We start from the raw sequence: 16,564 nt of genomic DNA, 5'->3' as shown, positions 1-16,564 counted from the left end.
AAATGGGAACAATTTATAGAAAATGAACTAAATGATGGAGCAGTATGGTGATAAGGGGATTCAGAATAAACTTTAGCAAGCAGTGAGAAATAAGGGTTGAGAGCTCAGGAGAAACGCAGTTCCAATTCTCACCTGATTTCAAGGGTTTCACAGGGGCTCTTACTTCAAAGTTAAGGAAAGTAATAAAGGGGAAAATGACTTAGCCAAAGTCACAAAATATGGCCCTAAGTGGTACCAAATACTTAACTTCTACATTTTCTTGTTTCTGTTCAGCCGACCACTTCATAATACCCCCAAACTACACTACCACATGTGAAAAGATCTTTCTCATGTTCCCTGAGAATTCACGGAGTCACTATTTTCCTTGAGTTCAAATGTAACTCCTCCTGAACGTTAAGCCAGGTTGGAATGAGGATAGATGTCTAACACCATTTAAAAATATGTTCCTTGTAGTTTTGTTGTGGCTCAGTGGTAACGAATCCAACTAGTATCCATGAGGATGGGGGTTCAACTCCTGGACCCGCTCAGTGGATTAAAGATAGGTGTTGCCGTGAGCTGTGATATAGGACGCAGACTTGGCTCGGCTCTGGCATTGCTGTGGCTGTGGTATAGGCCAGGGGCTGTGGCTCCAATTTGACCTGTAGTCTGGGAACTTCCACATGCCATAGGTTCGGCCCTTAAAAAAAAAAAAGCTAAGAAGTTCCTTTTTAAAAGAACTAGTTCTAAAGTTTGTGCATGTCATCTTACCTGACTTCTTCACCGGCAAAATCAAACACCTTGGTAATTTTAACTTTTTCTGTTTCTTTAGGTTTCTCCAGATCTTCTGCTTTGACCAACAACTTACTTGAACTTGTCTCTTCAGTCTCCTCTCCTTTCTATGAAAGAAGTACAATCAGTTTCATATAAAGATGGGAACTAAAAGAACCATCCAAGCATGCTGTTTACAGCTTTACAGCTATTCCCTTTTTTTTTTTGGTCTTTTTAGGGCTGCACCTGAGGCATATGGAGGTTCCCAGGCTAGGAGGCAAACTGAAGCTGCAGCTGCCAGCCTACAGCACAGCCACAGCCATACCAGATATGAACCACAAGTGTGACCTATACCACGGCTCGCGACAACACCGGATCCTTAACCTACTGAGCGAGGCCAGAGATTAAACCTGCGTGCTCATGGATACTAGTCAGATTTGTTTCCACTGGGCCATAATGGGAACTCGCAGCTATTCTTAAATGTTTCACCTCTAAACAGTTAAAGACTTATTGGAAATTTGATTATAAAGGCTTACTTTTCCTACCACAGAGAATGCTTTGCTTTTCACTTAGAGTTACTATTAAAAGGCATCTAGTCTGATTTCTGCTGTAAGCTTCAAATTTCAGTTTGTAAATTAAAAAAAAAAAAATCTATCTGGAGAACTTCAGATATTTCTAGGGAAGCATACATCCCATTCATTTATCAACTTACTTTAACATGTGTACTTGGAGGCACTTTGGATTTTGGTCCTACATCGTTGAGGAAACTAGCCCACAGCTCATCCTCCTTCTTTTTCCTTGCATCCTCTGACCCAATGCCTTTTTCCTGCTCTGCAGCTGAATCTTCCTCCTCACTGCTACTTCCTCCAGATTCCTCGTTGGCATTTTCCTCTTCCTCTTCTTCAAATGAGAGGCCACCTTGTTTTCTCTTCCTAGTACCATGAGTTACAAGGAAAAGGAAAGACAGGACAGACAATGCAAAATGATTTTAGTTATCTCATCCTCAATTTCAAACATAATGTTGCAGACTTGAGAAAACTTCAATCTGTGGATTACTGAATAACATGCACAATGGGGGAAGTGCATGAGCTAAGCTGTGATTGTGTAGAAGAAAAAAATAATTGAGCTCTTACAGTTAGCATTTTCCTAAAATACTTAGAATCAAAATAATGTATTCTACTTTTAAGTTAGGACCGGCTATTTTCACAAAGAAATCATCCAAAATCACCTCACAGAATCAATCTGTTTAAAAAGAGTGTTTTAAGAACACATACATGCCAGATATTTTTGACTTTTTAAAAGTTACTCCATTTGAAAAACTTATGGTCTCCAAAGGAGACAGTTTGGGGGGTGGGGGGATGCGCTAGGGTTGTGGGATGGAAATCCTATAAAACTGGATTGTGATGATCACTGTCCAACTACAAAGGTAATAAATTCACTGAGTTAAAAAAAAAAAAAAAAAGTTACTCCACTTGGAGAACAGAGACTGAGGAGAGCCTCAAACTTATTTGCACTGTTTCTTCCTCGAGTTCTGGGTGGGGTTGGGGAAGGGATCATGCTTCTAACCACTTTCTAAAGATGTGAAAACTGAAATGCAGAAAAACTCAAGGACAAAAGAACTGGGCCCAAAACTTATAAAAGTAAATTGCTTCTTAGGACTACTCTGACTTGAAGTAAACCATCTAATAGCCACAATTCTTTTTTCCACAGTCTGCTTTTTGCTTCAATGCCCAGGATGAGAGAAATACCAGTCAAAGAGAATAAAAGACTTCCATTAAAAATTCCCGTATCTGAGTTAAATGGCATGTCAGAATTTTCATAATTCTCAGTAGGAGTGCAATTCAGTACCTAGCTTACAGAAGGACATTTGCCAGTCAATTTATATATGTATGTATGTATATGCACACGCACACACACAGAGCATACAATCCTGGGTTAAACAACTCTACTTCTACAGATCAGATTTAAACATGCATGTGTGTACGAAGACACATGCTAAGAATATTCCCTGCCAAGTCTCATCTGCGGTAGTAAAGATGAGGGCAGTCTACATGTCTCTCAAGAAGAGAAGGCGTACAGAGTACGGTCCATCGATATGCAGTCACTAAAAAGAAGAAGGAATAGCTGAGGCATCATCTCCAAGACGTGAAATATGGAAAGTGAGAAACGACATGTAGAGCACGCTATTATTCATATTTTTTTTAAAAAAAAGAGTAAGAAATACATATATATAGGCTTGTACATACATAGAATTATCTCTGGTAACATAATTCTGAGATCAAGTGACAAGGGCTAGGGATGGGATACATATTTTTTTGTAGTGACTTTTTCATTTTAAACCTTGTGTACATACTACCTATTAGTTTTGTTTTAATTAAAGCTCAAAAATTTTCAAAGCTTGCCAGAGAGTAAAAATTTACTCCCAAAATACCACCAAATACTTCCCTCAATGAGAAAAAGGTTAGAAAGCCTGGCAATAAGAAATCTAACATCGGACCAATCCCAGCAATCTGGACGGTTCTGACAAGAGCCCCTAACTTCCAAGGGCTTCGGGGGCAGCATCACCTGGCCGGAATGCTCTGAGCCTTTCTTTTTTTCCCTTTGGTTTTCTGTGTCTGCTCGTCACCATCCACTTCATCTTCCTTCACTAGTTCACTTACATCATCTTCACTATACTCTCCACCTGAAATCACATAACAAGGGGGTCAGACAGGCAGGAATAAAGGTTTTCACATCAAGAAGAGACATTTTCATTACGAAAGAAAGTCTAGCTCCTCCTTCTGTTCTGCATCTAACTAAAGCATCATTTCCTGAAGGAAGTTCTTCCGGTCCCTGATGAACAGGCGGTTTTCCTATTCTTGGGAAAGTCCATATTTCCCTCTAAAACTCGCCCCACTTATATTTAACGTTTGCAAATTTTCCTATGCTCTACACGCCACAAGAACATGGATCCCGTGCATCCTCAGAAGTATTTGGAGGAGTTCCCGTCATGGGGCAGCGGAAACGAATCTGACTAGGATCCATGAGGATGCAGGTTCGATGCCTGGCCTCGCTCAGTGGGTTAAGGATTCGGCATTGCCATGAGCTGTGGTGTAGGTCGCAGATGAGGCTCAGATCTGGCATTGCTGTGGCTGTGGTGTAGGCCAGTGGCTACAGCTCTGATTCGACCCCTGGCCTGGGATCCTCCATATGCTGTGTAGGGGCGGCTCTAAAAAGCAAAAACAAACAAACAAACTCTGATGTTCCCACCTCATCTTGAATATCTTTCAAAAGCAAGCAAAAGATACCTAGACTCACAAATAAAATAGGTTTAGAAAGAGGCCTAAAACTTCCAGTTAGAGCAGAAGAACACAAACATGTCTATTTCTCATCTTCAGATACTACAGGGGTCCCCAGCGAAAGTGCTGCGTGACGAACTTCTGTGGGTACCAGTCAATAAATTCTGTACAGAGATTCAACCAGTATTTTACTTTTCTACTTCACATAAGCTTTTATTTGAAGTATAACTCACCAACTAGTACACGTATCTAATGTACAGGTCAATGAAATTATGCAAAGTGAACATACTTGCATAATTAAGACCCAGCTGAAAAAGCAGAACATGACTAGCTAGCATCACCCAAGGCCCCTCGTGCCCCTTCCAGTCACAAGCCCCCACCCACATCCCAAAGGTAACCACCACCCTGAATTCTAACATCACAGGTTAGTTTAACCTCTTTTTGAGTCTTAAACAGAAACCTACAGCATGTCCTCTTGTCTGGCTTCTTTCACTCAACAGTCTGTGAATCACCTACTTTCTTGCCTGTAGCTACAGTTAATTCATTATCATCCCTAAACAGTATTTCATTATATGACTACACTACAATTCATTTATCCATTCCTCTGTTGATGGATATTTGATTTAGGGCCATTACAAATAGTGTTGTTTTGAATATTCCTGCATATCCAATTAGCTCTTAAATATTTCACTCAGCATGGACTGAGGACCACCAAACACTTCAAGAAAGTCTCCAGGGGAGTTCCCGTCGTGGCACAGTGGTTAACGAATCCGACTAGGAACCAAGAGGTTGCGGGTTTGGTCCCTGCCCTTGCTCAGTGGGTTAACGATCCGGCGCTGCCGTGAGCTGTGGTGTAGGTTGCAGACGCGGCTCGGATCCTGAGTTGCTGTGGCTCTGGCGTAGGCTGGTGGCTACAGCTCCGATTCCACCCCTAGCCTGGGAACCTCCATATGCCTCGGGAGCGGCCCAAAGATATAGCAAAAAGACAAAAAAAAAAAAAAAGCTTACGATTAAAAATTTCCAGAAAATCAGAAAAATAATCTGAAAACTATAAATATGACAGCAGAGATTGGGGGAATAAAAGAACAAAGATGATGAAAATAAGCCAGTCATAAGAAAATCTGGACAATAAGCATTTGAGGCTGAGGGAACAGTAAGTATAAGATTTCTAAAATGGAAATAAGTTCGATATCTTAGACACCAGGTGATAAATGAAAGTGTTTTCATGAATTATCCAAACACACAAATGTAATTTTGCTTCCTCCTGAAACCCAGATAAAATCACTACAGCAGAAGGACTTTTAAAAGACAAATCGGAGTTCCCGTCGTGGCACAGTGGTTAACGAATCTGCCTAGGAACCATGAGGTTGCGGGTTCGATCCCTGGCCTCGCTCAGTGGATTAAGGATCCGGGGTTGCTGTGAGCTGTGGTGTAGGTCGCAGACACAGCTCAGATCCTGTGTTGCTGTGGCTCTGGCATAGGCTGGTGGCTACAGCTCCAATTAGACCCCTAGCCTGGGAACCTCCATATGCCGCAGAACCAGCCCTAGAAAAGGCAAAAAAAAAAAAAAAAAGAAAGAAGAAAAATAAAAGACAAGTCCACAATGGTGGGTACCTGGCTGCACTGTATTTGTTTGTATTTGCAAAAGGCAAAACTAGAAGGAAAAACAAAAAAACTAATGACAATTGCTATCTGTAATGGTCAGGATAGAACATACAGAGAGTCAACCAGTGGAGTGGGCAGGGCAGAAGCAAGAATTTTCTGTTTATCTCTCTGCAAAATTCTGAAAATCCTTAAATTAGGAACAGTTTGAATTTCTGGTTGTGGCACAGCAGAAACAAATTCAACTAGTATCCATGAGGATGTGGGTTTGATCCCCGGCCTTGCTCAGCAGGTTGTGGATATGGTATTGCCATGAACTGTGGTGTAGACTGACACACTGTGGTGTAGCTCTGATTCCACTAGCTAACCTGTGAACATCCATATGCCACAGGTGCGGCCCTAAAAAAGCAAAAATAAACAAAAGCTTAAAAAAAAAAAGTTTGAATAAGGAGTTCCCTGGCGGCCTAGAGGTTAAGAATGCAGTATTGTCACTGCTGTGGCCTGGTCACTACTGTGGCAAGGGCTTGATCCTTAGCCCAGGAACTTCCTCAGGCATGCCCCAAAAAACAAAACAAACAAAACCCCCCTCAGTTTAAATAAACAAGTAAACATAACCAAAATGATAACACAACCCACAAAGAAAGAATTTACTCCAATGACTTTAGGAACAGTATTTTGACTGTACATCCTTTTTTTTTTTTTTGGTCTTTTTAGGGCCTCGCCCATGGCATATAGAAGTTCCCAGGCTAGGGGTCGAATGGGAGCTGTAGCTGCCAGCCTACACCACGGCCACAGAAACGAGGGATCTGAGCCAAGCTAGGGGTCAAATTGGAACTGCAGCTGCCAATCTACACCACAGCCACAGCAAGGCCAGATCTGAGTCACATCTGCAATTTACACCACAGCTCATGCAATGCTGCATCCTTAAGCCACCAAGCATGGCCAGAGATCAAACCCCCACCCTCACATATACTAGTACGGTTTGTTACCAATGAGCCATGACAAGAACTCTGCAAGATGCATTCTTGGGAGTTCCCATCGTGGCGCAGTGGTTAACGAATGTGATTAGGAACCATGAGGTTGCAGGTTCGATCCCTGGCCTTGCTCAGTTGGTTATGGATCCGGGGTTGCTGTGGCTGTGGTGTAGGCCGGTGGCTACAGCTCCGATTCAACCCCTAGCCTGGGAACCTCCATATGCCTCGGGTGCGGCCCTAGAAAAGGCAAAACAAAAACTCTGTAAGATGCATTCTAAAGACGAAAAAAAGTTCTATTCCTGGTTGTAACACTGGTGTTGGTATTTTTAAGTTACTTCCTTTATGTTACAGGCAAAAGCAAGTAATTATGCTCACCATGTTAGGAATCTATATCTTCAGAGTGAGAAATGACACACGATTATAAAATCAAAGAAATTAAGTGAAAATAAATTAATTTAAAATATCAACATGAACTTAACTCTTTTTAACATAAATATTTCTAGCTCTGTTCCCTAAAACTGCAGAGAAGCAATGTAGCTCTAGCAGCAATGAGCACTCCTTGAAAGCTCAGATTGTATTCTTTGATGGGATTCATCACAAAAAGGGCTCCCTTGAAAAGCCCAGCTAAGTTCAGGGCTGAGGGAAGGAAAGCACAAGGCCAAGCAGGGCCACGGTGCTGGGGTAGAAAGCAAGAAAGTTATTTAAGAATAATGGGTCATGTTAAATGAATATAAGAACTCGCTCCAAAGAACTCTTAGAAGCAGTGAGTGAGGAACTGACCATTAAAAGAAGTAACTGGTACACAGTTACCACTGTGGCTCAGAGATAAGGAACCTGACTAGTATCCTAGTATTCATGAGGACGCTGGTTCGATCCCCAGCCCCACTTAGTGGGTAAAGAATCTGGTGTTACTGTGAGCTGTGGTACAGGTCCCAGAAGCGGCTCAGATCTGGCATTGCTGTGACTGTGGTGTAGACCAGCCACTCCAGTTCCGATTTGACCCCTAGCCTGAGAACTTCCATCATCCCGAACCAGAAGTCACAACTATGGGAACTGATCATGTTTTCTAATGTGTTTTACATGTCTTCATTATGAAATACAAAAATCATCTATCATTTATTTTAGCCAAAATTATTTCATTTGAACCCATCAAGCATTTACATCTAACTTCCAATTTAAAGAAAACTCAAGGAACAAAGAAACATCCTAATTCCATGAGGAAACAACCAGACAAAATAGGGTAAGACATTCTATAACACATACATACAACCTGCTATCTTCAACCAACCTACGTCACAGAAACAGGGAGTGTGCGAGATTAAAACAGATTTAAGGGCTGGAATAACGAGATGATGCATGTAGTCCTGAACTCAATTGTAATTCAGACAAACAAGCAATACAGCCATTTCTGAGTTAAAAGGGAAAAACTGAACATAGTTTGCACATTAGATGAGCTGAAAGTTTACTGAAAAAAGCAGATTACAATTAGTTCCTGCTGTGGGGTAGTGGGTTAAGGGTCAGGTGTTGCCACAGCTGCAGCGCGGGTTCAATCGCTGGCCGAGTAACTTCCGCATGGCACGAGTGCAGCCAAAAAAGGGAAAAGAAAATTGCGGGTCACAAAGTAACATGAAAAAAAATATTATTTCAGGTTGGGGAAAAATAAATATCTGAGTTCCCTAGTGGCTTATCAGGTTAAGGATCTGGCATTGTCACCGCTGCAGCACAGGTCTGACCCCTGGCCCAGGAACTTCAGCACGCCCCAGGCACAATCAAAAAACCCCCAAAAAACAAATATCTACATCTGGGTATAGAAAAAAGATCACAGTGGGTTTCACTAAGGAATTAATACTGATAATCTCCGGGTGGTGGGAATGTAATGATTCTGATGTTTTATGTTCAATTGCCTGCATTTTTCTAATTCTCTACAAAGTTCATGCACTGCTTCTGTAGTAATATGAAGTTATTTTTTATCATAAAAATGGGTGAATGTTACAGTTTAGACAAGAAGATGAACATGGCTGTGGATCTTTTTTTTTTAAGTCAGATTCTTAACCCACTGGACATAGCGGGAATGCCTCTGGATCTTAAACATGAACAAAGATGCTCAACCTCACTGATAAGAGAAAAGCAAATTTTAAATTATACAAACAACAACAAAAATCATGATTAGGAGTTCCCTTTGTGGCTCAGTGGTTAACGAACGCAACTAAGAACCATGACGATGCAGGTTTGATCCCTGGCCTCGCTCAGTGGGTTGGGGATCTGGCATTGCCATGAGCTGTGGTGTAGGCTGGCAGCTACAGCTCTGACTCGACCCCAGCCTGGGAACTTCCACATGCCACGGGCGCAGCTCTAAAAAGCAAATAATAAGTAAATAAATAAATAATGAGTAAATCCCATACAGTTACTGTAAGAGTAAGAAACAGACTGATATCGCTATAGACAAAAAAAACCACCATAAAATGAATAAATCTTTAATTGAAGTATAGTTGATTTATATAGTATTATATTCAGTGGTATAGCACAATAATTCATTATTTTTACAGAAAATGAACAAATTTTGTTCAAAGACTCAGAGCTTCCAACACTTTTTCAGTTCCCCGTGTTTAAATGAGTCAAAAACTAAGAATCACTGAAAGAACTGAAAAGGTATCTAAAACAATAAAGCCCCAAACATTCAGCATCAGTAAAAATCACCTTAGAAGAAACAGAGATTGTTTCCTCATTTTATCAGGCTAGCATTGTTTCATACAAAACCAGACAAGGAAATTAATTATAAGAAAACTACACACCAACATCCCTCCTAAATAGAGGCAAAAATCTTCAACAAAGTTTTAGGAAACCAAATTCAGCAATACAGAAGACAAATAATATATCATGACCAAGCAAGTTTCATCTGAGAAATAAAAGGGTGTCCAAATACTTAAAATCAATCACTGTAATTCATCATATTAACAGATAAAAGAGGAAAAATCACATAATCAATAGATGGAGAAAAAGCATTTGACAAAATTCACCTCTCAGCAAATTAGGAATAAAGGAAATTTTTCAATCTGATAAAAGGCAAGAAGGATAGTATATGCAGACTGCCAGGGTTCAAAGCCGAGCTCAGCTACTATTTACCTAAGTGACTCTGGATACCTGTTTCTTTTATCTGTAAAATGAAGAGCATAATAGCACATACTTTATAATGTTACGTGATTGAGTTAGTAAGCAGTTCAACAATGTAAAGTGCTTAAAGCACACACAACAGGCATCTGTGTGAAATCCACAGTTAACATTATACAAAATGGTGAAACGATGGCTTCGTCTTAAAACTGGCACCAAGGCAAAGATGCCTACTCTCAATGCTCCCATTCACTATTAATTTGGAAGCTTGTATCAAGTACAATAAGGCAAACAAAAGAAATCAAAGGTATGCCTACTGGAAAAGAGGAAATAAAACTGTTTCTATGCACAAATAATGTAATCTGTCGGGGGAGGAGAGCGATGGCCTTGGAATTGTTCATTTTGGTGGTGGTTACAGAACTCTAAGCATTTGTCAGAAACTCACAGAACAGTACAACGAAGAATGAATTTTACCATCAAGCTAAAAACAGAAAAATGTAAAACATTATAAATATCCATAGAGCAATAAGGTACTGCACTAATGAAACAAGAATATGATTCTATTTTAAAATTTTCAAAGAACAACAAAAATGTTGTTCAAGGGAGTTCCCGTCGTGGCGCAGGGGAAACGAATCCAACTGGGAACCATGAGGTTTCAGGTTCCATCCCTGGCCTTGCTCGGTCGGTTAAGATTCTGGCGTTGCCGTGAGCTGTGGTGTAGGTCAAAGATTCGGCTTGGATCCCGAGTTGCTTTGGCTGTGGTGCAGGCCGGCAGCTGTAGCTCCAATTGGCCCCCTAGCCCGGGAATCTCCATATGCCATGGATGTGGCCCTGAAAAGACAAAAGACAAAAATAAATAAATAAATAAATAAAAACAAGTCACAAAATAGACTTCTTAATAGAAACACAGAAACTTAGAAAATAATGAAGGAATACTTTTAAAATTCAGATGGGGGTTGTTCCCGTCATGGCTCAGTGGTAACGAATCTGACTGGGAACCATGAGGTTTCGGGTTCGATCCCTAGCCTTGCTCAGTGGGTTAAGGATCTGGCGTTGCCGTGGGCTCTGATGTGGGTTGCAGACGCAGCTTGGATCCCGCGTTGCTGTGGCTCTGGCATAGGCTGGCGGCTACAGCTCCGATTCGACTCCCTAGCCTGGGAACCTCCATATGCCACGGGAGCGGCCCAATAAATGGCAAAAAGACAAAGGAAAAAAAAAATTCAGATGGCGTTCTCCTGACGCACTGCAGGTTAAGGATCTGGTGATGTCACTGCAGTGGCCTGGGTCGCTGATGGTTCACAAGTTTGACCCTTGGCTCAGGAAAGCACTGGTGTGGCCAAAAAAAAAAAAAAAAATTCAGAAGGAAAATTATTATTACAGAGCCCAGAATTATTATTATTATAGAACACAAAATTCTATACCAAACTATTAATCATGCCTGAGAGTCACTTGGTTATTTAAATATTTAAATATTTGGGGTCTCAAAAGTTTCTACCATGAATCTTTCCTCAAGAATTATTTGAAGATTTATTCTCATTTTGCTGGAAGAAACCAAGAAAGACATCACGAGACCCAAGAAACAGGGAATCCAAGAGAGAAGGGAAATAAAAGGACATCCAGAGTGGTGGTGACGATGGAAGATCTTAGGTTTAAAAATGGTAAAACTCAGCTAAGCTAGAGCAGGTCAGAAGGCAAAGATACTTGAAAAAAGTGAATGATGGAGTTCCCTTTGTGGCTCAGCAGGTTACATAGTGTCTGTCTGTGGGGAAGCAGGTTTGATCCCTGGCTTCATTCAGTGGGTTAAGGATCCAGCATTGCAGCAAGCTACTATATAGGCTGCAGACGTGGCTCAGATTCGGTGTTGCTGTGGCTGTGGTGTACACCAGCAGCTGCAGCTCTGATTCAACCCCTGGCCTGGAAACTTCCATATTGTGTGGCCATAAAAAGGAGAAGAAAAAAAAAAAAGTTTATCTAATGAATCTACTCTTTTTTTTTTTTTGTCTTTTTAGGGCCGCACCCACGCAGCATATGGAGAATCCCAAGCCAGGGGTCTAATCAGAGCTGTTGCTGCCAGCCTACACCACAGCCACAGCAATGCCAGATCCGAGCCAAGTCTGTGACCTATACCACAGTTCAAAGGAACACTGAATTCTTAACCCATTGAGTGAGGCCAGGGATCAAACCTGCAACCTCATGGTTCCTAGTCGGATTCATTTTGGCTGTGCCACAAAGGGAACTCCTAATGAATCTAAATATCTCAGGAAATGATTTAGACAATTCTGAGAGTTTAGTAGCAAGTACATAAATGACTAACAGGAGTTCCCAGTGTGGCTCAATGGAAATGAATCGCACTAGCATCCATGAGGTCACAAGGTTCGATCCCTAGCCTTTGCGAAGTGGGTTAAGGATCCGGCACTGCCATGAGCTGTGGTGTGGGTTGAAGATGCGGTTCAGACCTGACATTGCTGTGGCTGTGGCATAGGCCAGCAGCTCCAGCTCCGACTGACCCCTAGCCTGGGAACCTCCATATGCTGTGGGTGCAGCCCTAAAAAGACAAATAAATAAGTAAATAACTAAGCAACAACAACAAAATTGCAATGATTAACTCCAGAGAAAACTAGTGCAGGAATAGCCATAACGGTATATACCACATGATTCGGCCAGAACATGGTGTCCACAGTTGCTATAAAAAAGTAAACACTTAATAATGACCTAACCCAAATTAGACAGAGGAACATTAGCAGGCTGGAGAGTTAGAGAGGGTCTGAAGGTGAAAAGATGTGTCAGCAGTAAGGGGAAAGCTAAAAGGGGGTAAAAAATAAGACTTAACATGGACAGATTAAGAAAACACAATGGAAATACCAAATTTTAAAAGCAGATATCATTCTGCAGAGAAGTGATATGGATGATTAATAGTGATAGGAACTGCCATTTGAAAATAAATCTGTTAGAAATATTTAACTATTTTTGGAGTTCCCACTGTGGCTCAGCAGAAAAGAACCCGACAAGTATCCATGAGGATGCAGGTTCCCTTCTTGGCCTTACTCAGTGGGTTAAGGATCTGGTGTTGCCAGCTACACTACCTGTGGTGTATGTCACAGACTCTGCTCAGATGCCGCGTTCCTTACTGTGGAGTAGGATGGCAGCTGCAGCTCCAATTTGACCCTTAACCTGTGAACTTCCATGGTCCCCAAAAGCAAAAAAACATTCTAAGATAAAATAACTTAAAAAAGAAATATTTGACTATTTTTCAGCAGGTGCATACAAAACTTTGATTCAAATGAAAACTGGTTTTCAAATGATCACACTGGCAGATATGTAAAGACCAATGTTGGTGGACAAGGAATCTGAGAAACCAGCTGGGAAGTTACTTCAGGTCTTAGTGAAGAATAATAGTTGTTCAGTAAGAGTGAGATTGGAGAGAGAGTGATGAGAAACTCATTTTCCACACAGACACACTGGTTGGAACAAAAGAGAGAAAACAAGGACAACTCCTAGGCTTTTTTGGTTTTATTTTTCATCGGAGCTACTCTATAGGAAGATACTTATAATTTGATGGGGAAGCCTGGGGAAGGTGCAGGATGCCGGAAGGGGTAGGTCTGGGTGACGTTTATTTCAGCCTGGGTTCGGTTTTAGAAACCTATACAAAAACAAGGTCTGAAAAGAGAGAAATGGATACAGACATTGCAGAGAGGCAAAGGGTATCATTAAGTGAACTTGCTAACAAGAAGATCCCTCCTGCAGGCAGAAAGTGAAGATATCTATCTCTGCCGTGATGCGAGCGAGCAATTAATTCCCTGGGGGCGGAAGGTCTGGCGACAGACTGCCTTTCAGAAGACTGCAAGGTTGGTGAGGGTACGCGAAGACCGACCACCGCCAGCGTCCCCAGAGATAGGGCCCTGTTCACGTGCCAGTTCCCGGACTCCGAGAGGGGGCGTCGGCCGAAGTCAGGCCTCGAGAAAGGGCTGCGCGAGACAGCCCGGGGCACACATCCCGGGTCACGGGGGCCGCGCGGTACGAGGACGCGCGGCACCCGCGCCCGAGAGCCACCCGGGCCACCGGGCCCACGCACGGGAGCCAAGCGCGCCTCACGTGAGACGCGGGGCGGGGCAAGCTGCCTCTCGCCTCTGGCCGAGTCGCTCACCCGACGGCACGTAGTCCTCGTCCTCCTCCGAGGTGGAGAAGTCTTCGGAGTCGAATTCCTCCATATCGCTGCCGCACGAGGCGGGCTGAGTCGCAGGGCCGCAACAGCTGCCCCCAACGGCAAAGCTCTAGGGAGCCACCATAGAGCTGCGGCGGGGGCGGCGGCGGCTGGGGCGGCCCCCAGCCTCTGCACATGCGCAGAGAGTGTATGTGGTCGAATGCGACACTTCCGGACCAGTGCCTTCCGCTGGATGCTACTGTGGGGGTTGGCGGAACACGGGCTGGGCGCCGAAGCGGTGCATGCTGGAACTTGTAGTCTTCAGAGCTACCAGCTGCTTTGATTTAGTAAACATGCTTAAACTAAGTTTGTTTTGCCCGTGGGAATACGGCAGACCTTCATTACTCGCAGTTTGGTATTTTTGAAATCGCTTACTTGTTAAAATTTATTATCACCCCCAAAATTAACATTCGCGGTGCTTTCTGGGGTTATTTGCGGACATGCGCAGAGAGTGAAAATTTTTGAGTCAACCCAAGGTTTGTGGTACCGAGGTTGAAAGAGGCAGGCGGTCTTGCTTCTTCCGCTCGAATGCTGTAAATAAGTGTCCTTTTCGCAATCACTTTAGTGCCGCGTTTTTTGCATTTTTGTGCTTTTTGTTGGTGATTTCGCTGTTAAAAACGACCCCCGAGCGTGGTGCTAAGGTGCTGCCTAATGTTCCTAAGCGCAAGAAGGCTGTGATGTGCCTTCCGGGGAAAATACGAGTGTTAGATAAGCTTCGTTTAGGCATGAGTTGTAGTGCTCTTGGCCGTGAGTTCAATGTTAATGAGTCAACAATCCTTTACATCAAGAAAAAAAGAAAAGGAAATCCGCCGATCTGTACGTGAGGCTGCTCCGGAAAGTGCTGAAGTGACGTCTATAGTGGGGGTGAGGAAGCAATGGAAAAAATGGAAAAGCGGCTCAATTTGTGGATTCATGAGAAGACAACCGATAAAAAAGGTGTGGTGGACAGCACTGCTGTGAAGCTGAAAGCCAACGAAATTTACAGCCATGTTACCCAGGGTCAGAAAAATGTGAAACCGTCCTAGGCTAGTGCTGGGTGACTTGCACGTTTCAAAAGGCGATATGGGGTGAATAATGTTAAGCTTGCAGGTGAGACAAGTTCTGCAGATCAGGAGGCTGCAGAAATTTAAAAAATACTTGCTAAGTATTATAAGGAAAAAGGATATGTGGAAGAGCAGGTTTTCAATGCTGATGAGACTGGCTTATTTTATAAGGATGTTGGCAAAAGAACCTATATAACGCAAATGGCCTCCAAAGCCTCTGGCTTTAAATCTTTCCAAGACTATGCAACCCTGCTTTTGTGCACCAATGCCAAGGGTGACTTTAACTGCAAACCCCTAATGGTGTACAGAGCTCCAAGTTCACAAGCATTTAAAGGGAAAAGTGTGAACCATATGCCGGTCCATTGGAGGTGGAACAAAAAAGCGTGGATGACGTCTGATTGGTTCCAGAGTTGCTTCATACCAGAAGTTGAATACTATCTCCAGGACAGAAACCTTGCCTTCAAGATTTTGTTAATTTTGGATAATGTGCCCGTCCATTGCTGTGAAGAACTCACAAATGCTCACCCCAACGTAGAAGTTCTTTTCTTGCCCCCAAATGCTACGTCTCTCATCCAACCCCTGGATCAGGGCATAATAAAAGCCTTCAAGGCGCACTATACTAGGGAGCTTTATAGCAAGGCTTTCGAGGCTCTCAAAGCCAACAAGGAAAGTACCGTGATGGACTATTGGAAGTCAGTCACTATACACAACGTTATTGATTATGTTGGCACAGCCTGGGACAACATCAAGCGGGCTGCTATCAATAACTGTTGGAAAAATGTTTGGCTGGACTGTGTGGAAAATTTTGAAGGTTTTGAAGGTGTAACAGAAAGTATAAAAAAGTGTCAAAAACATAATGCCTATCGCGTGGCAAATAAGTGGAGAAGGTTTTGATGATATGAGGGAAGAGGATGTGGGGGAGATTAAGAACCCACCAATGAAGACCTGGACGAGATGGCAAAACAAGGCGTTGGAGTCCATGATAACGAAGACAGCGATGAAAGTCAGCCTAAGAGTCCAGGAATTGTCCCTCTTACAGCGGCCAAAATATCAGAATGGAACTCTGCCTTGGGAAAACTATTCAATGACATGGAAGTGTGTGACCCTATGCTCAATCGCAGCCTCAACTTTAAGCGCTTAATCTCCTTTGCGTTTGCCCCCTATGCCAAGATGCTTAAGGATTTGAGGCGAAAAGCCATGCAGGCTCCCAGTATTGGGAGCCAGTTGGGGAAGGAAGATTGCCGATTGCATCAACAAGTGGTGAGAGCCAAACCCCTGAGGTTGAACCAACAGTTGTCACTCTTCCATCCTCTTCCCCTCCTGCAGAATGACTTCCACCAACCTCTCCCTTGGTTTTTGTGGGGCAAGCCAAGGTCGAGAGGTTTAACCACACTCTGCCTGGTGCCATCACCCAATCTTCAGCTCCATCAACAGTAAGATTCTAGTTCATGTTTTCATAAAACTTTAAATGTTTGCACTTCCCTTTTTTCAGAACTATATTTGCATTACTGTACAGTATGTAGGATGTGTTTACAGTACTGTATAAATTTACTTATGTGAGTCCTGTGTGTATGTGTGTGTGTGTGTGTGTGTATGAGGGGGAGAGTTAAA

General features: G+C 42.7%; 1 protein-coding gene across 5 annotated transcripts in view; it reads right to left on the bottom strand.

Moving 5' to 3' along the window:
- CFDP1 (craniofacial development protein 1) overlaps nucleotides 1-14,031 on the bottom strand; it is a 128,698-nt gene extending 114,667 nt beyond the window's left edge. For all 5 annotated transcript variants that reach the window (XR_014805435.1, XR_014805434.1, XM_021093775.2 and 2 more), the window contains exons 1-4: nucleotides 13,854-14,031; nucleotides 3,313-3,430; nucleotides 1,460-1,679; nucleotides 748-875 (exon numbers count right to left, since the gene is read on the bottom strand). Coding sequence is in view for 3 of the 5 variants with exons in the window: in XM_021093775.2 (XP_020949434.1) it covers nucleotides 748-875; nucleotides 1,460-1,679; nucleotides 3,313-3,430; nucleotides 13,854-13,917 (530 nt within the window). In the remaining 2 variants the exon portion in view is untranslated. The remainder of the gene's footprint in view (nucleotides 1-747; nucleotides 876-1,459; nucleotides 1,680-3,312; nucleotides 3,431-13,853) is intronic.
- Between the last annotated feature and the right edge of the window lie 2,533 nt (nucleotides 14,032-16,564).

The sequence above is a fragment of the Sus scrofa genome, chromosome 6, assembly GCF_054392235.1.
Source record: "Sus scrofa isolate SSC_HxYL_T2T_F1_AM1 chromosome 6, Sscrofa_HxYL_maternal_Yorkshire_Landrace_v2.0, whole genome shotgun sequence".
Lineage (NCBI taxonomy): Eukaryota > Metazoa > Chordata > Mammalia > Artiodactyla > Suidae > Sus > Sus scrofa.
This window is presented reverse-complemented; position numbering and strand designations above follow the sequence as displayed.